This window comes from Panthera tigris, chromosome C1 (assembly GCF_018350195.1).
Source record: "Panthera tigris isolate Pti1 chromosome C1, P.tigris_Pti1_mat1.1, whole genome shotgun sequence".
In the NCBI taxonomy this organism is placed as follows: Eukaryota; Metazoa; Chordata; class Mammalia; order Carnivora; family Felidae; genus Panthera; species Panthera tigris.
This window is the reverse complement of record NC_056667.1, coordinates 24649478-24674368: the sequence shown is the minus strand read 5'-3', so window position 1 is coordinate 24674368 and position 24891 is coordinate 24649478. Positions and strand designations below refer to the sequence as shown.

Here is a 24891-nt window from a genome sequence, read left to right as displayed (position 1 = left end):
GAGAATCGTTATTTTTTGTGATCCCAGAGGGCACAACTAGGAACTACCACTGGAAACTATAGGGAAGTAGAGTTTGTCTCAGTGTAAGGAATAACTTTCTAACAATCAGAATTTTTTAAACAATGAATGGCCTGCTTCATGAGTTAATGAGTTTTGTGTTATTAGAATTCTAAGCAAAAGCTGAATGGTCACTTGGCAAAGATATATAGAACAGATTTATATGTTAGGAGATTAAAGAGAAGATCTTAACGCTCCTTTTCTACTCTAAGAACTTATAATTCCATATAAAGTTTTCCATTAGCTGGAATGTCAGGAAGGAAGTAGTTGGTAATTCTTTGTAAATGCTATTAAAGACTCACCTGGCATTAAACTAAAAAGAGATTATATTTATATTAGAATACTGGAGTTGAAGGATGACTTGTATTATCATATTCTGTGTCAATAACATACACATTATTGATAAAGTGAAAGAACATTAACCCAATGGAGAGAACTCAAACTGAATTGACAGGAACTACATTACTAATTTCTCTGTTTCTAATAAAGAACCTGGAGAGTTACACTTTTCCAAGGTGAAATAGCACTTAACATATCAAAAAGGACAGGAGGCACTATATGCTTCCTCTTTTTGTTTCTGGCTACTCTTTACTTCATATATAAATAGAGGAGGAATAAAATATATCCCCACTCTCCTCTGAAATTTTGCACAGAATCTTTAAACTTTGGACGCATGAGTAGTGGGCAGTGGGAAGTAACACAAAAACATGGTATCACACTGGGTTCCTGGAAAGCAGGAGCAAGTGCTAGAGGACTCTGAAATTTTTAGAATAAAACCGGTGATGATGGCAATTCAAAAAAGAATCCCCTAAAAAACACACTTAAAAAATAATAATAATAACCTTTTATTATGGATATTTTCAAATACACACCAAAGTAGAAACTATAGGGGCGCCTGGGTGGCTCAGTTGGTTAAGCATCCGACTTCAGCTCAGGTCATGATCTCACAGTCCGTGAGTTTGAGCACTGTGTCGGGTTCTGTGCTGATGGCTCAGAGCCTGGAGCCTGCTTCAGATTCTGTGTCTCCCTCTCTCTCTGTCCCCCCCCCCCCCCACTCTGTCTCTCAAAAATGAATGGTTCAAAAAAAATTAACAAAAAACAAAGTAGAAAATATAATGAATCCCCACATAACTATCACTCAGCTTAATTAATCAACATTTTGTAAAAGTTGTTCCCTCTAATTTTCCAGGGTTTTGGCTTTTTTTTTAAGAGTTGAAAACAAACACCTGACATCATACTACTTTACCTATAAAAACTTCAGTTTGTAAAGATACCCTTTCTTGCAAATAATACCAAGTATTCAATAAATGTTGGCTGCTAGGTACTGTTAGTGGCTAGGTACTGTTCTATGCATTATACTTGTGCTTACAAGTATGAATTTTCACATATGCTAAACCTCATTATTATACCCATTTTGCAAATGAGAAAACTGAGTTTTATTGGTTCAGGTCATAGAGTCAGTAAGCAGTGGAGTTAGGGTATGAACCCAGAAGTTAACTCTAGATTAGACTTTACTCTCTCAACCACTAAAGTATGCTGTCTTTCCCCTATGCATGTTATTCTAGCTGTTTCTTATGGGATACAGATTATTATGGTAAAGTGGGAGAGGAACTGCTAAGTGGGAAAGAGACTGGAAAGACGCTGTAACATGAGTAGCTGCTCATTGCTTTTCTTGTGAAATTTTCTCTTCTAAATGTCCCAAACGAGAAGGGAAATATAATTGGGTATCATCAGTGTGAATTGCCTAGGACATAAAAGAAAGTCACCTCACAGAGGGAAAAGCAATGCTCAAGTCTCTTCCACAGAGGTTAAACACACACAAACTTCTTTCAATCTGCCCCTCCAGTTAATGACCCGCAGCGAGGGGGTCTGGGCCGATGGGAGAGGGGTGTCTCTAGTTCCACCAGACCTTTAAAATGGTTCAAACAAGGGGCACGTGGGTGGCTCAGTTGGTTAAGCATCTGACTCTTGATTTTGGCTCATGCCATGATCACACAGTTCATGAGTTTGAGCCCTGCGTCGGGCTCTGTGTTGATGGTGTGGAGCCTACTTGAGAGTCTCTTTCTCGCCCTCTCTCTCTCTCTCTGCCCCTCCCCTGCTCTCTCTCTCTAAATAAATAAACTTAAAAAAAACCAAAACTTTAAAATAGTTCAAACAAAGAGATCTCACAAGCAGAGGGCTGAGCCATCAGTACAAGCAGTATTTGATTCCTTAATGAAGTCTTTGAAGAAAAAATAAAAGGACCTGGAAAAAAAACTTCTTCTGGCTGATGCCTCAGTTCCAAAACTACTAATTAAAGATTTGTTTTAAAAAAAAAAAGGGATGGGAGTAGTCTCCTCCGAGTCTTTGGTCAAGAATTCTCCTAAAACTCTTCCTAGTAATTTATGACAGATCTTAGAATAACAGAATTATTTTCCCCATGGAGCCTACCTAGGGTGTCCTCCACTCTCCCCAAACACAAACAGAAGTGCTTCTTCCTTGTTCCTAGTGCACGTTATACATAATTCTCTTAGAGCACTAATCAATATTGTGGTATAATCATCTTTACCTTCTCTGGACTATCAATTCCTAGAAAGCTAGGACCCTACGTTGGTCCTCTTTACATTTCAAATTCCTAATCTTCAAACCTAGCACCACTGAAAATATTTGAGGAAGATTTGCTAAATGAATACAGAAAGAAGCTGAGGATGACCAAATATGGAGTGATATTTAGGAGAAGATAACTTTTATCAGTACCTCTCTAACCTCAGCCCCTTCAGTATAGCCCACAAGTTCCCCTCCCTTTAGGAGTTTTCCCACCAGCTACTAGTCCAGGATGAATGATAACAGGGCCTATATCTTTTGAGGGCTGGAGAAAGAATCCGGCCACTTTGCTTTGTAATAGCTTTTAATGAACTAGGGAGAACTCAGCTTGAAGAATCTGGAAGGTAGTCAAAACCTTTTAGGAGCTTTTATTCAAATGCAGATATAGAATATTATTTGAAATGCCTGCCTTTTTACATTTAAATCCTGAAGGAAACAGGGAAAATAAATAATTCTATATAAAACACTAGTGATTACTAAGCAGCCCTTGGTCATCCACTTCTATTTTTCAGACAAAAAAATTCCCTATCAGAAAACTACAGGTCTGGTTACAGCCCTCAGCCATGGAAGACGCACTCTTCACATAGTGGTATGAGTCTCCTTGGACCCCTCTCTAATACAGGTTAGCCAAACCACTTGGGGAATTATTTGGTTAGGCAATCTTTTAAAGTAAAAATCTTTGGGTAAAGAAGTTATCTTTCTCATCAATTTTAGAAAATTCAAAATAATCTCCCAGTTTAATCTATATTACACTGGAAAAAAAAAAAGAAGTCCCATCACATCTTTTACATGCCATTCTCTGGTTACCATGTTACCTTGGTTAGTGTCCTTTGGGTGTTCTATATGAGCAATGACTTCCTTGAGATAACTTTGCTTCTGCTTTTCTAGATCTGATTGTGAAAACGTCGGAACATTAGTCCTTGAACAAAGCAAACCGGGAGGAAAAACAGCCCATTAGAACCATGAGTGTAGTGTTTATAGAGAGAAGTCATATATTGCCGATCAGTTAGAACAACTAACTTTCAGAGGCAAAATACTCTTTAAGATCCAGTGACAGAAGACAGTGTTAGTCACATAGTATAAAGCTGAAATCAAGTATGGAGTTGAGAAAAAAAGGAAGATGAGAAACAGATACAACCTCCTGTTAACAAGGCATAGGAAAGTGAAGATTATCCAGTCCCCAGAGAAAGTAAGCACTTGTTGAGTAACTCAAGGTTAATCACAGAATAACTTCACAGAGCCACAGAAAAACTCAAAGAGATAAAGACCAAAAAGAACCAGCTGGGTGTGGCAGTTAGAATACTGGTGACCTTGGCAAGAACAATTTTTGGCCCTTGCTCGTCCTGTTTGCACTGTACTATGGAGTCAGTGGATTAGAATATGGAGATAATAAATTCATAACTGTTCTAAGTAGCCTGACTTGGCTCTTTGGTATAACTTCCACTGTAAGTAATTCACCAAGTTTCCCTCAATTGTGCAAAGAAAACAAAACAAACAAACAAAAAAACTGGGATTAAGGATAGAAGTCAAAGGAAACTTTAGCCTTATTTCTAATACATTAAAAAGAATTTAAAGCAGAGGAGAGCCTGGGTGGCTCATTTGGTTAAGCTTCCGACTCTTGACTTCAGGTCAGGTCATGGTCTAGTGGTTTGTGGGTTTGAGCCCTGCATAGGGCTCTGTGCTGGTGGTGCAGAGTGCTTGGGATTCTCTCTCTCCCTCTGCCCCGTGTGCTTTCTCTCTCTCTCTCTCTCTCTTTCAAAATAAACTTAAAAAAACTTTAAAGCAAAATAAATATAATATCTGTGTAATAAAAAAAATTTTTTTAATCCCTTTGTAGGGAAGTCAATCTGACTCAACCTAAAAAATAGCTCTGCTATAGGGCGCCTGGGTGGCTCAGTCGGTTAAGCATCCGACTTCGGCTCAGGTCACCATCTCACAGTTCGTGGGTTTAAGCCCCGTGTCGGGCTCTGTGCTGACAGCTTGGAGCCTGGAGCCTGCTTCGATTCTGTGTCTCCTTCTCTCTCTCTGCCCTTCGCCTGTTCACACTCTGTCTCCCTCTCTCTCAAAAATAAATAAACATTAAAAAAAAAAAAAAAAAAAAAAGCTCTGCTAATTGGAAAGGCCCATGTAGAGACACTGCCATCTCCTGGCAACAAGAGAACAGATTGTAAAGTGACCCAAATCTGCAACCTCTACTAGAATTTTCCCTCAAGGACAGCTGCATTCAAGTTGGAAGAGATGACTAAATGATCTTCTACATAGTTGTATTTTAACGTTTGTGTTCAAATTATTCTAACTTCCTATCATATCTGTGACCAGGCTTCCCCATACACAGGAAAAGAAATCTTACATTTATACAGTATTTTCACTAATAGGTCTTTCTGACTCTTCAAAATAACTGAGAAACAGCAGGGAAGGCATCATTAGCCTCATTTTGTTGACAAATAAACATAGATTATTTGACTTGCCCAAGGTTAGACAACTACACGTTAGTGGTCCCAGAACTTAAAGTATGCTTACTCCTGGTGCGTGGTTTTATTCCACATTAAGGGGAAATGGAGGAGCGGAAGACAGAAATTGAAGAGAACCAACAGAAACCAGAATATTATCATACTGTTACCTTCTTTTGGCTTGCAGAACAGGTATGACTTTGCCTAGTCTTCTCTCGTTGACTTTCAGCTTCCCAGAATCCTTGTCAAGAACATTCTGCTTTCATTCAAAGCAGAAGATAGTCATAAAAAAACAAAACAAAAAAAAAAAAAAAACTGAAAACACCATTTACAGACATATTCTTAAACTATAGGCTACAAAGGCATATTCCTGTACCCTACTGTGTAACAGGCACTATAGCAGATGCCTTAAATGAGATAATAACTAATTTTAAGGAAAAGAAAGAAACCCTAAGTTGTATGCCCATTTGACAGGGAATCAGGCTTAAAGAGGTTAGGTAAATTGTCGAAGATTTTTTAGCTCTTCAGTGGCTGATCAGGTGTTGTATCTCATTTAGCATAGCAACCCGAGATTGAAACTTAGGGTTAAAACCCCCAAAAAAGGAAAAATAATAGTAATATCATCATTATCTTAGTAATTAGCCAATAATAGCAATTTAATATTATATACCAGTTACCATATAGACATTATTTCATTAATCCTTACCATATATGTGTGAAGTATTATTTAGTCCAATTTATAGATAAGAAATATGAGAGAACAGAGGCTAAATAATTTTCCCAAGGTGACAGTTCTAGTCAGGGTTCAAATCCCAATTTGTTTGATGAATACAAAGCTTTGCTATACAGCTTGTGAATGAAAATAATTTTTCTCTTTACCTTGAAAAAATATACGTACTTTGTTTGATGAACTGGAAACAACTGGAAACGTCATTTCACAATTTGATTTATGTGATCCATTTTTCCAGGATGACCCCAAATGAGGAGTCTCTGAATTGTCCAAGATCTGAGAGAATACAGGTGTAGGTTTCTTGCTGTCAGGCATATTTTTATCAGACACAGTTTGCTGAAAGTTACTGTCTGGAGAAGAGAGCGGGGGCATATCCCAAGCAGAATTATTGGGACTGATCCCTTCAGACTCAGTGCAGAGTTTGCTCTCATTTGGGCTAAGACCATCTTCTCTCATCTCTTCCCCAAGGGAGGAGGGCTTTTCAAGATCTTTGGATAAATCAGTCTTGTCCTTATCAAGCACAGCATCACAAACTGTTGGATTAAATGGTGCAACTGTTACTTTTACAAGATTCTTTTCTAGTGCAAAGTGTCTGTTTAACGGTTTAGTAGGAGTTGGGCCATGACCAACTGATGTACTTAGTTGAGGTAGTTTTAAGAGGCCAGGGGTCTCAGCTACTGGTCCCAAGGTGTATGATGAATTTTTCTCTTGGGAAGTATCAAATAGAATTTGATCCCCTTTCCCTCCCCTCTCAACGTGACTGCTGTCATCTTTAAGCAACCCTCCTCCCCAAGAAAAGTGCTCATTTGATAGGTCATCATCCTTCAAGAGCTCCTGAATATCTTCCTCTGTGAAACTGAAATGGCCATCATCTTCTTCTCCCTCAGACAGATCCAGCAAGGAGTCATCCAATCCATCCTCATCTGAGGAACCCCATGAAAATGGGGCATTGTCTTTAGGCAAGAGAGAAGTCCCAGAAGACTGTTCAGAGGAGACTAGTGAGCACGTCATATCTGGAAAAATAAGAAACAGTTTCACCGAGGTACAGGAAATCCCTATATCAACTTCTGTTTTATAGAGTGGTAGTATCCTAATATTTCAAATTCTTTGCACCATGACTTAGAACATGAGAAAGAATTTTAAGATATTTAACCTTACCAGAATCATGGAAATACACATTCGAACAGTGACATGCTTTTTTTCCTAACAAAATAGTAAAAATTAAGATGTCACAATATCTAAGTTGGTAAGGATGTAGGAAACAAGCGCTCTCACAATCAGAATAAGAGTATTAAGTCAGCACAATATTTTGTGGAGAGTAATTTGCAATACCATTTGACCCCACAATTTTACTTCTGGCAATTTTTCCTACAGTAGTACCTATACAAATGCACATCGATACATTTATAAGGATGTTCAAAGCAGAATTATTCAAAATAGCCAAATATTGGAGAGAACCTTAATGTCCATGACCGGAACTATTTAGTGGAATCATGGTACACTCATTCTATGGGATACTTTACAACTATTTAAAAACACAATGAAATAGATCACTATATACTAGCATGGAATAATATCCACAACGTAGAAGGAAAACAAATACATACTGTGTAAAATGCTTGGACTTTCAGTTTACACTTTGAAAAAACAAACACATATAACTTTTAAAGTTTAAAAAAAAACTTTAAGAATACAAGAATTGTCTTCCATACTGTGTGGAGCTGCTGGCGTGATCTCTTTGCCACGAGACCAAATGGAAAAAGGTTTCAGCTCCTGCTAGCTGTTCCTTTCAGGAGACTTGTCAAAATGATTGACTCCCACCTTCCTGCAGGCACAAAGAAAATTAGAGGATCTTCTCATCACTTTCAACTCTGCTAATTACAAAGTCAACTGTATTATGCTTTAAGGTGCTCCACCTATTAATTTTGATCTTGATTTTTTTTAAATACCAGAAAGTTGGATTTTGAGTCAAGAACATCAAAGAAAAATCTTTAGAGGGAAAATTATGCAACTAAGGAACTAGTTTTGTTCCTCCCAACAATTTGTTCTTTCTTGAGAATTATCATTTGCTCCCGTAAGATGAATACTGGCTTGGGAGTCTTGAGACCTTGCTTATAGTCCTGGTTCTCTCACTAACCAGCTGTAATAATTTGGGCAAGTCACTAAATCCCTGGATTTGTCTCATTTATAAAATGGGAAAGGGGTGGGAAGGCAGACTAGGCAATGTCTAAGATTCCACCAAGATCTAGAAGTTCATCATGATCACACATACCAACGTCTCATTTTCAGTTTATATATAAATGCAAAGAACAGATCCAGAAAAATATAAAACTGATGACTGTTATAACCTATGATGGGACCAAGAGATCTCAAGGGAAGACTTCAGTGTCATTCTGAATAATGTCAACTATTCTACTTGAATATTTGTATATTACTGATGTAATCAAAACCTAGCTTTTACACAGTGATGGACTTAATCGAAATTATTTTCTAGATGGTAAAGGTAATGAAAGCTTGTATTTCACACATCACGTCAACATCTGAGAAGCTATTAAGAAATGCTTATACACTAAACTCAAATAATTTCGAAAACTCCCTGCTAGCCTTTTAACTGTGATTTTCCCCCACCCCACTTTTCCTTCACACTCTGAATTTTAGCTCTAGTTCATGCACTCTTTCAGAAAACCATTCTCTGAGCTACTATCATCACACAATACTGAGCAAGACATGTTTCTATATGACTTCTTAAAAACAAAGATACAGTTTCCTACCTTGGTAGGAAGACAACATTGAAAGTTATGCACTAATATCAGAAAATATAAAATGGTATGAATAATAAAGTAGTAGAGAAAGAGAAGAAAAAGAGAGGTATTACAGAACACTAGCATTAGAAAGGATTTATATAATGTATAACATATTGACTATAGTTAACCATACTGTATTTTTATATTTGAAAGTTGCTTGAGACAGATCTTAAAAGTTCTCATCACAAGGAAAAATTTATAACTATGTGAGTTGGTATGTGTTAACTACTCTTACTGTGGTAATCATTTAGTATTATGTACATACATCATTATGTTGTATGCCTTAAACTAATACAGTGCTATATGTCAATTGTATCTCAACAAAACTAGGGGTAAAATAAATTTAAAAAAATTTAAAGAAGGAACTTAAACTTACCCATCTTATAAATGAGATGGGACAAAAAGAAATATTAAGTACCTATTATAAACCAGTCACTACGAGACACATTTTACGACTTCTAATTTAACTCAACATAACTCTGCAATATAGACCTTACCAAATAAACTAAGCTTTCTGTTGCATTTAAACTTAGGGCTGCTGAGACTTTTTATCTTATTTTACCAATATTCCAGCATTGTTGTGAGAGAGTTCCAGGCACTGCAGGCACTGAAACAGGTGCCTCTATGAAGAAAAAGTAATTTCTCTGCACAGTGACTGGGTTATTTTATATTATTTCTTTAGGCAGCAGTAAGAAAAAGTTTAGATGTAAAGTTTGTAGGTGTAAAGCACAAGTATCATAAGCACCGGGTTAAGCAGCTTTATTTCTGAGAAGCCCTTTCTAAGCCACTATCTCCATTCTCATTCAAACTTCTTCCAAAAGGTCTAGTTCAAGCAGTTGGCTTGCCCAAATGAAGAGTTCAATAAATGTTCACTCTTAGGAAACTCAGGTTAAGAAGCATTAAGAGGGGTGCCTGGATGGCTTAGTCTGTAAAGCATGTGGCTCCTGATCTCAGGGTCGTGAGTTCCAGCCCTATGCTGGGTGCAGAGATTAAAAAATAAAATCTTAAAAAAAAAAAAAAAATGGCAGGAAGTAACTTAACCAAGCACACAGAGCTAGTAATGCTAGAACAAGGATCTAAACCCAGATCCAATTCCAAAGGTAATGCTTTTTTCTGCTACCCCTGTCAGAGATTTGCCCAGGGTCAGTCAGCAAATGGCAGAGCTTTCCAATTTCACACTCTCTAACATACTATGAAAGATAAAGATACTGAAGAGGGCTTTTAACCCCTCAGCAAAAATAACTTAAGCCACTTTATTAAACACAGGCTTCCCCGGACTTCCCAGGTAGAATAGAAGAACATGAGAAATACTCCTGAATGCAGCCAAACCTCACTGGAAGAAAATCATGGTTATTGGCAAACTTTACTGTGCACACATAGGATCAATATCCTTCACAAGAACTGAAAACATCAATCCCTATACTACATGACATCCAGAAGCACAGAGCTGGCTCTTCTGAGTTTCTTTCAGAGAATGTTCCAATAGGTTTGGGAGCAAAATTATGCAAAACAATACAATATACAGATAATTTTTAACTTGCACAAATCATTCTCTCCACAATTTTATTTCCTCATTAAAAATTCTTTTTATTATACATAACTTAAAACATATACAAAAATCACAGCAGTATAACAAACTCTCATAGATCCACCACTCAGCCCCAACAACTATCAGCCCATAGTAAATCTTGTCTCATCCACTTCCCCCCTTTACTGGATTCTTTTGAAGCAAATCCCAGGCATCACATCATTTCATCTGTAACTAACAGGAATTCCTTATCATAAAATACATGGTTCAGGTTTCCAATTATTTTATAAATGTCTTATTTTTTAAGATTGAAAAAAACCGGTTTCCATATAAGTCCACACACTGCCATTGGCTGACATGTTTTATATTTTAATCTATAGGTTCCCCATCTTTTTTTCCTTGCAATTTGTTAAAGAAACAATACCAGATAGTGTATGGATACACACATATATCATTAAATTATAAAAATATGCATGGGACTAGGAAGCACAAAATTCAGGATAGTGGTTACTTCTGGTGGTAGAGAGGGAAGAGGAAGGTCAAGGGGGCATGAGTACCTTCAATTCTATCTGTAATGTTTTACTTCTTAAAAAATAAATAGATAGATAGATAGATAGATAAATAAATAAATAAATAAATAACAAAAAGACCTCCAAGAAATATGGCGAAGGGTGCCTGGCTGGCTCAGTCAGTAGACCTTGAGACTCTTGATCTTGGGGTCATGAATTCGAGCCCCATGTTGGGTGTGTAGAAACTACTTAAAAAAATATGGCAACATAATGAAAGTAAAATAAAGGAAGCTATGTTCCCATTCCAAGGGGGAGGCAAGAAAGTTAATCATTCCTCTAAGTTCCATCCTAGGCCCTGAAACACCTGATAACATCTAAGACAACTGGATCCCAAACATGTTCCAGGACATTAGCTCCAAACCTTGGCCAACACTGGCATCAATACCCCCTCCCTTTGGTAATTTATGGAATAACACCTATTGTTCTCCTGACACTCACTTTTGATCAGAGGCTACGTTGGGTTCTTGAAAGAACATGCACCCTGGACCCCCTTCCAATATAAACTCATAACCCCAAGTGACAGAGAGACTCACTTTTCCTTTTCCAAGTCTCCCAGACACTCCATCTGCTATACTCTCTCACTTACACTATTCAATGAACTCTGTTCTCACTTCCTCCTGGCTCACATTTGATTTCTATCCTGAACTAAGCCAAGGACTCTCTTGAGCCTCAGACCCCTCTGAGTCCTCAGATTCAGCTTGCCTACATCAATAAGAAAGATAAAGCTGAATGGTGTGCATAATGGTATTATTTTGTTACTTCCTACAAATTTCATATGCTTAAAATATTGAATAAAAATATTTCTAAATTAAGAAGCCAGTGGAGAAAGACAATGATTACATTCTAGGTTTCAAATGTCCTCTTCTGTACAATAGAGACCATCACAGTAGCTACCTCATAGTGTTGTTGCCAGAATTAAATGAGACCGTGAACATAGAGCACTTAGCACAATAGAAGCACAATGGAAAAGCTAAATAAGTAGTGGCTATAGTTTCATTTCATCCCACATCATCACCTCCCTGACCCCTAGAGAATCTTAAGGAAGCATAGAAATGGTAGGAAAGAGTGCTAATCTAATAGAGAACTCCCCCTAGGTCCTTGCTTGTTAAGAAATTATCCAGTATACTCTAATCTCTTCTAGTTTAACCCAGCATTCAACCATATTGCCACTGAATTAATTAAAGACCAGGCTGTGTGCACGTCTGAAATATCAGGCAAATCCTGCAAATTAATGGTTACTAAAGTGTCTTGTATAGAGGAACTGCACTAAAATTCAGAGACCTCTGCAAGTCACTGAAAGTCTCTGAACCTCAATACAGAGAACACTCATCTGAAAAATGGGGGATAATTATACACTGTTAACTTCAAACACCGATTATGAAGATCAAATGAGGGGATGTTTATGAAAGCACTCTAAACCTAAAAGCCCTATACTAATGAAAGTTGGTATTTAATGAATTTGCAAGAGGTGGGGAAAAAAAAAAACTCAGATAAAATTAAGTTCTAAAATGAAGTTCCACAAGACGGCCTTAGTACTTCTCTGTCTGCCATTCTACCATTACCTGACTTTCTTGGCACTTGCTTTGTAACTGCCACCTAAAATGAGATCTCTTAATTTTTAAGGGAAGAGTATTTTTCCCATCTCCAAGTCTGTCTCTTATTCCTCTGCTCCCCATCCCTTCTGTGACCCTATTCTGTCCTTCCATGTCTCTCTCACCTGTCCACCCCCTCTTCACACTTCAGTTTACCACCCCCTCGCTCTGTTCTCTAACCACCTAGCTGCAACCTCAGAAACTGGTTCCCTTTCTATTTTTATCGTACCTAAGAAAACCTATTGCCTTAAAGCACAAAGCCTTATTTTATTCAGGCCACTAAAACTGCAACACCAGACACAACCCCATATCCCTCTTTCAAGGTTCTAAAACCAAGACCATTACCAAGCTATGGCCAAGAGCAAAGAATATTTCCAAGGGACATGCCTTTGATTTCCAACCTTTCCCATATGCAATACATGTGAGGCACGAAGCACAAAAGACACTCACTAGGCTTTATCGCTCTATAAAATGGGCATAACATTTAAACAAAATCAAAGTGAACTGAAATTATCTGTAAGAATTCTGCAACTTCCTTTGAAGTAACTGGAAACACCGTAGGACAGAAAAACAACCTAGGGCTGGAAATCTCTGCTTTAGGTTAACATTTCACTAGATATGGATTCCAGGACTCTCATCCCACAGGGGCATAAAAACTAAATATTAAAAAAATGCAGCAACAGGTGTCTTCTTTAGAAGAAAATGTTTTTAAACTAATTTAGGCAGGATTGCCAAAGATCGCAGCCTCTAACAAATCCAGAAGAAACTGGAGATCAGGGTGGGGCAGCAGGTGAGCAATGCAATCACTTCTTTCCCTTCTCAGGGGCCCCCGCTGCGGTGCCAACTGCCCTCCCTCCGCCCAAGAAAGAACTGGTAACACCACCAGTCCCGAGAACCCCTCCGGGCCCAAGTCCACCCTTCGTAGGACACTACTTGGGCTCCCCCTGCTCTTCCTTACGAATGCAACGGCCCCAGCACAGCATCGCCCTTGGGGCTGGGCCTTCTCTCTTCCCTTCTTCCCTCCCCCGAAAACACCAAGAAACTCCCGCCTCCCGGTGGAAGGCGGGAGAAGCGCGGGCTTGCTCCGCGCCCCTCCCCCCGGAGGGGCCAAACCGACCTCCCCCGCAGGCCTCGGTGGTGCACCCCTCACCCTGATAGTGACCACCCACACCCACACTTCCGCGGGACCCAGGCCCCGCCAGCCCTAGGGGTGGGTCATCCTCTCCTCCGCCCTTAAGGCGCTGCTGTAAGACCACGATCTTCTCCTTAGCAACAGCCCCCCAAGTGGGGCATGGAGCAGCAGCACCCCCAACCCACCTAACACACCCATCCTCCCACCCCCACTGGGCAGGGAGACGGACGGCGCTCTCCGTCTCGCAGGTGACCCAACAAGCCTCCCTCTTCCTCAGCAGGGTGAGGGGCATCTGTCGCCAGCCGACGTGGAGGTGGGGCGCAGGGACACTCCCCCTCCCGCCGCCATCACCTCAGGAACGACAACGAGCCCTTTCCCAGCAGGGCGAAGGCCTCCCAACCCTTCAACAGGGTGGACAGACATGTACGGCCCCCTGGAGAAGCAACAGGCGCCCCCATCCCCCCTCCCAGCCGGGAACGCTGACCCCTTCATCCCTCCTGCTCTTCACCTCCGGAAGCGGGGCCGAAGCCTGTGCGAACGACTGCGCCTCACTCCGCCCCCTGCGCCATTTTATCGCCCCCTCCCCGACCTCCCCCACCCCTAGCCAACCGGGCCAGCGCAAGGGGGAGGGCAAATAGGCAGTGATTGGCAGGAATCCGCCCCGCCCCTCAGGGGGTTGTGCCCCGCGCAGGCGCGGCGACCCCGCCCCCGTACCGCCTATCCTGCCTACTGGCTCCTCCCCTTCTCGTCTCATCGACCCGCTCGACTCTCAGCTGCTCCTGACTCCTCCCTGGCCGCTCTCAGGCGAAGGGTCCAGGCCGAGCAAGCCGAGCGACGAGCTCAGCTGATGCAACCTAACTGGGCCCGCGTGCCACTTCCCGGCACGCGGCGGCGGCGGCGACCGAGGAAGCGGCGCGGTGCCGGCCTGAGCGCGGGAAGCAGGGGCGACGGTGCCATGGGGGACGCTCCGAGCCCTGAAGAGAAGCTGCACCTTATCACCCGGAACCTGCAGGTAGGGCCTCGGGGTTGGAAATGCGCTGTCAAGGACTGGGGGCTCGAGGTCCAGTGACCCTGAGTGCCACTACAGGGTCCTAACTGTGTGGGGTCGGGGGCTCCGCACCGAGGCAATTCAGAGAGCCTGCTGGTTGGTCGGTCAGTCGTTCAGTCAAGCAGCAGTCATCTGGGTCCCACAGAAATGACAGTGGGCTCACCTGTGTGCAGTCACCTTGTATTGAGCCAAGCTTTGAATCTAGGACTGCCACCCCACCCACCCTATTATGTGCCAGGCGATACGTCAGGGCCCTGCCCTCCCGGGGCTTGTCTGGAGGGAATCAGACGTTAAGAATAACCCATAATTCAGGCACTTAGTTACAGTTGAAACAAGGACTGCCAAGTCCTATCCGTGGAGCTTTGGGAGGAATTTAGGGGAGAGGGCTGGGGGAGTGTCAGGGAAGGCTGAGGAAGTGATCTCTGAACTGCGCCTTGGCGATGCAAATCACTTCACTCCACATCTGTTCCTGCTGTTTCCAGGAACTGCGGGAGTAGAAGTTAACCAGAAGAAGGATGGGTCGGGGCGGGGAGCATTTTAGGTAGGAACCCAGGTCAAGACCCAGAGGGGAGAAAGAACACTGGTTCAGAGAGAAGGCTAAATTCGCAGGAGTAGAATAAGCAAAGTGCAGATCAAACCCTTAATAAATATTTATATTGCTCATTTCTTTACCTCCTTCAGGCCTCTGACTATTGTCACATTATCAGGAAGGCCTCTCCTGACCACTTCATTTAAATAACAAACCCCCTACCACCAGAACTGTCTCATCTCTTGTTCTAGCTTTTTTCTTTGTTGTTTCTCCATATAACTTATCACCATCTGACGTACTATATATTTTACTTGTTTGTTGAGAAGGGGTAAGGAGGAACCAGGTTATGAAGGCCTTGCAAGTTATGCTTAAAATTGGAGTTTATTCTAAGAGCAGTGATACATTGGTTCGGCCACAGTTTGGGGGTTTTTTACCTTTTTTGAGATACAATTCACAGACCATAAAATTCATTCTTTTAAAGTATACTATTCAGTGGGTTTTAGTACAGTCACAAGGTTGTACAATTATCACCACTGATTCCAGAACTTTTTCATCACCGAAATAAAACCTGTACCCACTGGCAATCACTGCCCATTTCTCACTCCCCGCAGCCATAGGGAAACACTAATCTACTTTACGTCTCTAATTTGCCTATTCTGGACATTCCATATGAATGGGATCATGTAATATGTGGCTTTTTATGTCTCATTTCTTTCACTTAGCATGTTTTCAGAGTTCATCCATGTTGTCATACCTATCAGAATTTTCTTATTACGGCTGAGAAATATTTCATTATGTGGATATATCACATTTTGTTTCTCCATTCGTCAGTTGGTGGACATTTGGGTTCTTTCTACTCGTAACTTGATCTCAATCGGTAATTTTTGCATGCTTCCTCTTAGCCAGATCGTTTGTCCTAGTCTCTTTCCACAAAATAATACTGGTTGGGGACAAAGCATAAATAGAGCTAATGGCAATGACTCACTCAGGTTTTCAAGAGTAAGTAATATGACCTTGTGGCAAGAACTCTCCTTGTGGAGCACAGAGCCCAAAGCAGAGCTCCAAATAGTCAGGGGCTTGGAGAATGCAGGATCCACCATCCAGCCACCTTGAAACAGGATTTTAATAAGTCCTGCTAACAGGTGATTCAAACCAGCAAAACAGTTTTTGTCTTTCATGGCTTCCAACAGCCTCCCCAAACCATCCCTTGAAGAGACACTAAGATCTCTTTTATTAGCAGCATATTGACCTATAAGGATTTTTCCAATACTGTCTTAAGGCAAAAGGAAATCATTACAGTATCTAAATAGGTGAACAAGTTAATCAAGTTTTGAGTTTTAAAGATCTCTCTGGCTGCTTTCTGGAACATGGGCTGGAGAGAGCAAGCTGTTAGAAAGCTATTTACAATAGTCCTGGTATGAGCTGATGGCCTAGACCAGGGAAGTTCGATGGAGGCAGAGAGGAGGAGGATTTAGGAGCTTTGGGGTAACTTAGGCAACTTGGTGAATGATAGTTACCATTTACTGCGCTGGGGTGAAACTATAAATGAAAAGGATGGGTGGGGAGTGAGGTGGGAAGTTGAGAGCATGAGGTTAATTTTGAACATGCTGAGTTTGAATTAACTGGGTTGATAACAAGTACACTGTTCTATATATGGGTATGAGCAGAAAATTTGGTCGTTACTAGCTCATGAGTAGTAACTGAAGCAACTCGAAAGGGATCAGTTAGGGAGAATGTAGAGTAAGAAGAGAAGAGATAGGGCTGCGAGGATTGCTAATTTTTTTTAAATTTTTTTCCAATGTTTATTTTTGAGAGAGAGAGAGAGCGCGCGCGCGCGCACACACACACTCACGCGAGCAGGGGAGGGGCAGAAAGCGAGGGAGGCACAGAATCCGAAGTAGGTTCCAGGCTCAGAGCTATCAGCACAGAGCCCAAAGCAGAGCTCGAACTCATGAACCATGAGATCATGACCTGAGCTGAAATGAGACACTTAACTGACTGAGCCACCCAGGTGCCCCAGGATTGCTAATATTTAATGATTAGGAAGAAGAACCGCTGCCAAGAAATCTGAGCCATCAGCCAAAGAAGTAGGAGGACAACTAAGAGAATAAAATAGGGGAGGACCAAAAGAGGAGAGTGTTCCGGGAGGGAATGAGGACTAAAAAGTTTTCATTGAATTTAGCAACATGGGATAAAGACCAGAAGAAGAGACAACTATTTCAAGAAGTTGACGATGAAAGGAAGGAACATGAGTTAGAGTAGATGCAAGGGATCATGCAGGTAGGGACGTGTCCAGTTTTCTAACATGGTGGCATTTCACTGGCAACAGCACCAACTTAGGTTGACTGTCACTTGACACTGAGAGCATGGCTGGACCTCCCTGCTGGCTCTGAGCTTAGACCGCCCCCCCCCAATGACACATGCTTCTGTTTTCCTTGCCACAGGGTAAAGGATGAGCAAGGTGGGGCACCAGCATTAAACCAGCTCTTCTGCTTCCACAACAGGAGGTTCTGGGGGAAGACAAGCTGAAGGAGATACTCAAGGAGCGGGAGCTTAAAGTTTATTGGGGAACAGCAACCACAGGCAAGCCACACGTGGCTTACTTCGTGCCTATGTCTAAGATTGCAGACTTCCTGAAAGCAGGATGTGAGGTAAGAAGTAAGGTTATAAATCAAGGAGTTCCCTGGGGAATGGCCAAGAAAGAGATTTAACAAGGGCAGGGGAAAGAGGGGTGTTTGGAGGGACTTGGACAGAATCACATTTTGGCGGTCCCTCATCTGTTATGTCCAGGTAACAATTCTGTTTGCGGACCTTCACGCTTACCTGGATAACATGAAAGCCCCATGGGAACTTCTAGAACTCCGAACCAGCTACTATGAGAATGTGATCAAGGCAATGCTGGAGAGCATTGGTGTGCCCTTGGAGAAGCTCAGGTTCGTCAAAGGCACTGATTACCAGCTCAGCAAGTAAGTTCTGGATCATCCACCCTCCTTGTGGCTCTCATGCTTCTAGCTAATTACAGGTCCTGTGGAGTCCAGGCACTCTATAAATTTGGATTAGCAGTGCTTTGGCCCTACCAATTAAAAGCCATTAAAAAATGTATACTCTTTGTCCTCTTAACTCATCCATCAAAAATGTACTGACTTGTGAAGGCCTGTGTACTATCCATTTTGCTGGAGATATAAATGTAACCAAAGCAGAGTCCTTGGCCTTGCTGGGCTCCCAGCATATGGAGGAGTGATGAATTGATAAACAATTCAGCCTCCCTTTTTCCTTCCAGCCTCCAGCCTTAGCAAATAATGATAAAATAAATGTGAAAGAAAAATATTTCACTTGTTTCTCACCTCCCCAACAATTTTTACTGCTTCATACTTTTATCAATTTTATTCATACTTGTAATATTAGCAAAGATACAATTTTTCTGTCCTAATATTTTTAACTTAAGTAATTTCCTAAGTCATTTCTCCATGCCGCCTCATAATCTCCATATTTTTTTTTAATTTTTAAAACCTCAATTAAACTATGTATCACTCTACTGGTCACTTTTGCATGTGAACCCTTAGAACAACTTTTTTTTTTTTTTTTTTTTAATTTTTTTAATGTTTATTTATTTTTGAGAGAGAGAGACACACAGAGTGTGAGCAGGGGAGGGGCAGAGAGAGAGGGAGACATAGAATCCAAAGCAGGCTCCAGGCTCGAAGCTGTCAGCACAGAGCCTGACGTGGGGCTTGAATTCATGAACCGTGAGATCATGACCTGAGCCGAAGTCGGGCACTTAACCAACTGAGCCACCCAGGCACCCTAGAACAACTTTTTAAGGTAAGCATTGCTATGTCCTATTTCACAGATAAGGAAACACATTCAGATTTAACTTTCTCAAGTTTATACTTTCAGTAAGTAGAAGAGCCAGGATGTGAGCCTGGATCTCTTGCTTACAAGTTCATTTCTCTTTTTACTTCATTGATCATAATTTTCTTTATCCTTCCTCACTTTGAACATTTAAAGTTTCAAATAAGGCACATAACACTCTAACGTACACAGATGTTTGAATCCACAGTTTCAGTAGAGCGCCTGAGATTCCATTTATTTTTACATTTATTCTACAGATATTTAGGAAGCACTTATTAGATGGGAAGCCCTGTTCTGGGTCCTGGGTGTACAGAAGTAAACTAAAACAAAAACCCCTATCTTAACGGGCCTTACGTTTAAGCAAGGGGATACAGCCAAAGACAACAAATGAACGAGTAACGTATATATAGTGTGTCAGATGGTGATAGGTGCTGCAAAGCAGGTGAGTGGGGGAGAGAAAGTTCTTGGGGAGTGGGGGGTTTCTGTTTGAATAGAGTGGTTAGGGAAGACTTCTATGATAAGAAGATATTAGACCAAGACCTGAAGAAGGTGAAGGAAGGAGTCATGCAAACACTTATTGAGTTCTTACTATATGCCAGACTCTGTTCTAGGTACCGGGATCATAACGGTGAAGGATTCAGGCAAGGTTTTTATTCTAGAATTGAACAGAATTTGGGGTAGGAGGAGATGGGATAAATAAATAAAGCTACCTTGCTTCAAAGTCACTTGATCTTTTTGTATATACAAAAGTGACTTCAAAGAAAGATGGCTTTGTAAGTGTGCACTTTGATGCACTCCCTCTGTTCCAGACAACAGCAATGATAAAAACATTAAAAAAAAAAAAAAAAAAACAAAGGACATAGCCAGGTTCAAAAACAAGCCAAACATCTCTGTGGTAAGAGAAACAGAATTGAAATGCAAATTGGTGAGTTGGGCTGAAGTTACAGCTTTGCCAGGCTCCAGGCAGGAAGCTGGCAGTGGGGACAAACCAGGCTTACTACTTAAAGCCAAAGCATAAAGGAATGCTTTTCCCCTTTTCCTATTCCCATCCCTACCTATCAAGGAGAGTAGAGCCAGGGAATGGGGGCACTATTAGTCACCTGCCTGGGTCTTTAGGGACTTTTATCAAACTTCAGGCCTATGGAGATTAGAATATAAGCATACCAAGAATTAAACCAAGCTGCCCACCATTTTTGAGTGTTCTATCTGTGATATTAACAAAAAGACATAGATCTAACATGCTAAGGAATAACATCCATTTTTAAAAAGGAAATTATAAAACAGAGGCAGAAATGAAAATGAATATATAGAAATAAAAAGAATCATTTAGAAATCTTAGAAAGGTAAAAATTAGTCATTAAAGCCAAACCAAACCAAAACAAAAAACCCCACAGGGGCACCTGACTGGCTCAGGCAGAAGAGCAGGTGACTCTTTATTTTGGGGTCATGAGTTGAAGCCCCATGTTGGATGTTGAGATTATAAATAAATAAACTTTAAAAAAGCAAAAAAGCCCCACAAACCAGCCTTCAATAGAAGGCATCAACTCTAGACTGAATAAAGTTGAAGAGAAAACTAGAGATTCGCCTAGAATACAGCCTAGAGAGATGGACAGAAAAACTGTAAGAGTGTTTGAGATGCGGATGAGGACTTTTGTTTCCAGCAGTCTGTCACACTGGGTACTCTGACCAGCCTTACTGCTGAAATCAACTAAAAAATGCTGGATAAAATATTTTTTACATTTCCTGAATGCTTCAGATCAGTCGATTGAAAAATTAGTCAAGAATACTCAGTGGCCAGAAACCAAACAAAAGTGGGAATACAAAGATCCTGTATTTCAGGGGTACCTGGCTGGCTCAGCCCATGGAGCATGCAACTCTTGGTCTCAGGGTTGTGAATTCGATCTCCATTTCGGGTGTAGAATTACTTAAAAATAAAATCTTTAAAAAAAAAAAAAAAGACACTGTATTTCAATTAATCTAAGATGCCCTTAAAAAACTGCTGGGGCACCTCAGTGGCTCACTCGGTTAAGCGTCCGACTCTTGGTTTCAGCTTAGGTCATGATCTCACAGTTTGTGAGTTCAAGCCCCACACCTGGCTCCACGAAGGCAGTGCTGAGCCTGCTTGGGATTCTCTCTCTTCTCTCTGTCTTTCTCCACCCTTCCCTGCTTGCTCTGTCTCTCAAAATAAATAAGTAGACTTCAAAAAAAATTTTTTTAGTATTGCTAATTAATCTATATCATGCTAGTGTTTATTTTTATTTGTTTATTTATTTATTTTAAGAGAGAGAAAGACTGCGCGCTCACAGGCAAGTGGGAGAGAGGGACAGAAGGGGAGAGAGAAAGAGAATCCTAAGCAGGCTCCAATGCAGAGCCCGATGTGGGGCTCGATCCCACAACCCTGGGATCATGACCTGAGCCAAACTCAAGGGTCAGATACCAAACCAACTAAGCCACCCAGGTGTCCCTCTAGATGAGTCTTAAAACCTAGCATGTTAGGGGTGCCTGGGTGCCTCAGTTGTTTGAGCATCTGACCCTTAATTTCAGCTCAGGTCAGGATCTCACGGTTTATGAGTTAGAGCCCTGCATTGGGCTCCGTGCTGGAAGTGCAGAGCCTGCTTGGGATTCTGTCTGTCCCTGTCACTCTGCCCCTCCCCTGCTCACATGCTCTGAATGAATGAATGAGTGAGTGAGTGAATGAATGAATGAATGAATGAAAAATAAATAAAATAAGATTCTGAAGGAAAACAATTTACAGCCTAAAAAATCTGTGCCTACCTGAACTACCATTCAAGTGTAGGAGTAAAATACTTGAAAATATTTATCTGAAAAAAGTTATTTTCATGTCTTTTTTGGCCATTTTTGTTTCCTTGTCTGTGAAGTATCTTTGCAAGTAGCCCATTTCCCTTTCGTTTTTTTAGGAGTTCCTTATGAATTCCTGGCAAATCCTTTGCATTCCTAGCAAATCCTTTGTCATTTATATAACATGAGGATAGAGTAATAACCAGTGGAACAGAATAGAGAATTCTGAAATAGATCCTCATAAACATGGAAACTTAATTTATGACAGAGCTGGCATTGCAGATCAGCAGAGAAAGAATATACTTTTTAAGAAAAAATGGTGCAAGACAATTAGTTACCCATATGGGGAAAAAAATTGATCCCTCCGTTCCAAGAGGATTAGAGATTTAACTGTAAAGGCCAAACTATAAAACATAAAAAGACTGTACATATGTAAGACTATCTTATAATCTCAGGGCAAGGAAGATTCAACAAAAACACCAAGGGGCGCCTGGGTGGCTCGTCGGTTAAGCGTCCGACTTCAGCTCAGGTCATGATCTCACGGTCCGTGAGTTCGAGCCCCGCATCGGGCTCTGTGCTGACAGCTCAGAGCCTGGAGCCTGTTTCAGATTCTGTGTCTCCCTCTCTCTGTGCTCCTCCCCTGTTCATGCTCTGTCTCTCTCTGTCTCAAAAATAAATAAACATTAAAAAAAAAAATTTTTTTTTAATAAAAAATAAATTAAAAAAAAAAAAAAACCACCAAAAGCACAAATCACAGGAAAAGATAAATGAATTCAAATTAAAATTAAGACCTTCAGGGGCTCCTGGGTGGCTCAGTGGGTTGGGTGTCTGAATCTTGATTTCAGCTCAGGTCATGATCTCACAGTTCATGAGATTGAATCCCACATCGGGCTCTGTGATTACAGCGTGGAGCCTGCTTGGGATTCTCTCCCTCTCTGCCTCTCTCTCTCTCTCTCTCTCTCAAATAAATAAACTTAAAAAAAAATAGAGTGATATTTTGAATAAGAGGATGGACCACTACATTTTAGGAGCTACCAGGCCGCTATGCTCTCTTGGAATGGGAGAGTGAATTAATGTGCTTTAGGATCATAGTGAGGCCTTGGCCCAGTTTCACAGCTGTCCCCTCTTCCTTTCCTCTTCAGAGAGTACACACTCGATGTGTACAGACTCTCCTCCGTGGTCACACAACATGATGCCAAGAAAGCCGGGGCTGAGGTGGTAAAGCAGGTGGAACACCCTTTGCTGAGTGGTCTGCTGTATCCTGGACTGCAGGTACTCAAACGGGAGGGAGTCGCCCAGTGACCTTTTCTGCTCTGTTTCTAACTATTGGCCATAAACCTCTCTCTCAGCCTCCATTAAGTCCATGTACTTGCTGTTCCTTGGCTGTGCTGTGGGCCTTCCTTCCTGTCTCCCTCCCCTCCCCTTTCTTGCAAGCCTTTGACTTCTCAGCTGTAGATCCTCCCCATCTGCCCTTCAAAACGCTACTTATCTCACACATCTTTTTTTTTTTTTTTTTTTAGTTTACAAATCAGTTTATTTACAGATTTTTTAATTTTCTTTTTCTTTTAAGTAAATTAGTTCTACACGCAATGTGGGGCTTAAACTCACAACCCTGAGATCCAGAGCCACACGCTCCACCAACTGAGCCAGCCAGGTGCCCCAGATGTTATATTTCTTAAAGTACATTTCAGCCAACAAATCTATTTACACAGGTATCCATGGGAATTCATACCAGTTATTTACAGATCGTACTTACAAACCACACCCTAAGTCTTCTGTACAGAGTTACACTGGATGTGACTATTGACTGAAAATGGCCTGATGACCAGGCTGTTTACACATATGTAGTAAATGGGTTTGTTTTTTCATGTCTGCACAGTACAGGACACACACAGAGACCAGACCTCCCAGAGAACGCTTTGCAATGTCACACATCTTCTCTGTGTTAATCATAATCACTTAAGTGAAAAAAATTTCAGAGGTGCAAAAAGAAATTTCAGGCATGGTCCTATTTTCCATTAAACAAAGCATATCATATTTCATGTGTGTGTACATTATATTTGTATGAGCAAGGAGAAAGATGACAAAATTCAAAAAAAATTTTTTTTTTAATAATTAAAATTGGGGCACCTGGGTGGCTCAGTCGGTTGAGCACCTGACTCTTGGTTTCTGCTCAGGTTATGATCCCAGGATTGTGGGATCGAGCCCTGTGTTAGGCTCTTGTGCTGAACGTGGAGCCGCCTTAAGACTCTCTGTCTCCCTCTGCCCCTCTCCCCTGCTCATGCGCTCTCTTTCTAAATAAAATAATTAAAATTTTTAGGTTTCAGTCACATTGGCTATCTTTCACATATATTTCAGTGCTCACAGGCCACATGTAGCTAGTGGCTAACCTACTGGACAACACAGATAGAGAATATATTCATCATTCCAAAATATTCTACTAGACAGCGCTGTTGTAGATTATTCCTGCTTGCTTACCTTTCTCTCCCTCTCCTTCTTCCTCATCCCTCCATTCAATCAGACATGAAATTTTATCAATTCTGCTTCTTAAAATCTCTTACGTTTGTTCTTGTTCTACATTCCCACTGACTTGGTTCAGCATTGTTTCTTACCTGGACTCTCATAGCAGCCTTCTAGCTATTTTCTTTGTTCTAATCCAAAGGCCTCCACTCAGTGCTCTGTCTGCCCTCTTACTGGTATGGTCTTTCTACGGTGTGGGCCGGGATGATGCTAGCACCCTAGCATGACATTTAGGGTCCCTACTTCTCTGATGCCATCATTAACCACTTCCTGCATCCGTTGAAGTTTGTGCTTTTGCAGACTGAATCACTCATAATTTCCCTAAACATTTCACACCTCTGTGCCCTCTGACATCTGTTTCCTCTGCATGGTGAAAAACATCTATGTATTCTTCAAAACCAAGCTCAGCCCACAGTCTGATTCCAGGAAGCCTTCACTGCCACCTGTCTGACCAGCTAGAGATCAGCCTTTCTTTCTTTCTTTGTGTTAGCACTGTTCCGTGAATGAACATCCAGGGTAGCCCTTCGCATACTGTACGCAGGTTATCTGCTTAACATGTCTCTCTTTTCAACTGTTTAATTGGCTTATTAAAGGCAGAGTCTGGGTCCGATTCAACTCTGCATCCACAGGGCTGGCTCTAGGCCTGGCATGTAGTGACAATACCTGTTTGCTTACCAGTTTAATAGTGCCCTTTTCTCCTG

At 41.2% G+C, this 24891-nt stretch overlaps 2 protein-coding genes across 9 annotated transcripts in view; one reads left to right on the top strand and one right to left on the bottom strand.

Moving 5' to 3' along the window:
• LOC102970643 (S100P binding protein) overlaps window positions 1-14691 on the bottom strand; it is a 35831-nt gene extending 21140 nt beyond the window's left edge. Inside the window, exons 1-5 of one of the 6 annotated variants that reach the window (XM_042996340.1) lie at window positions 14657-14691; window positions 7428-7645; window positions 5989-6833; window positions 5261-5346; window positions 3456-3559 (exon numbers count right to left, since the gene is read on the bottom strand). In XM_042996340.1, coding sequence (XP_042852274.1) covers window positions 3456-3559; window positions 5261-5346; window positions 5989-6831 — 1033 coding nt within the window. In that variant the 5' untranslated portion in view covers window positions 6832-6833; window positions 7428-7645; window positions 14657-14691. The other 5 variants (XM_042996338.1, XM_042996337.1, XM_007092429.3 and 2 more) reach the window with 5 other exon arrangements.
• Window positions 14171-24891, top strand: part of YARS1 (tyrosyl-tRNA synthetase 1) — a 28813-nt gene continuing 18092 nt past the window's right edge. The window contains exons 1-4 of one of the 3 annotated variants that reach the window (XM_007092430.2): window positions 14171-14457; window positions 17527-17673; window positions 17813-17988; window positions 22813-22942. In XM_007092430.2, the coding sequence (XP_007092492.2) occupies window positions 14293-14457; window positions 17527-17673; window positions 17813-17988; window positions 22813-22942 (618 nt within the window). In that variant the 5' untranslated portion in view covers window positions 14171-14292. Of the gene's footprint in view, window positions 14458-17047; window positions 17303-17466; window positions 17674-17812; window positions 17989-22812; window positions 22943-24891 lie in introns of those variants that run through there. The other 2 variants (XM_042996336.1, XM_042996335.1) reach the window with 2 other exon arrangements.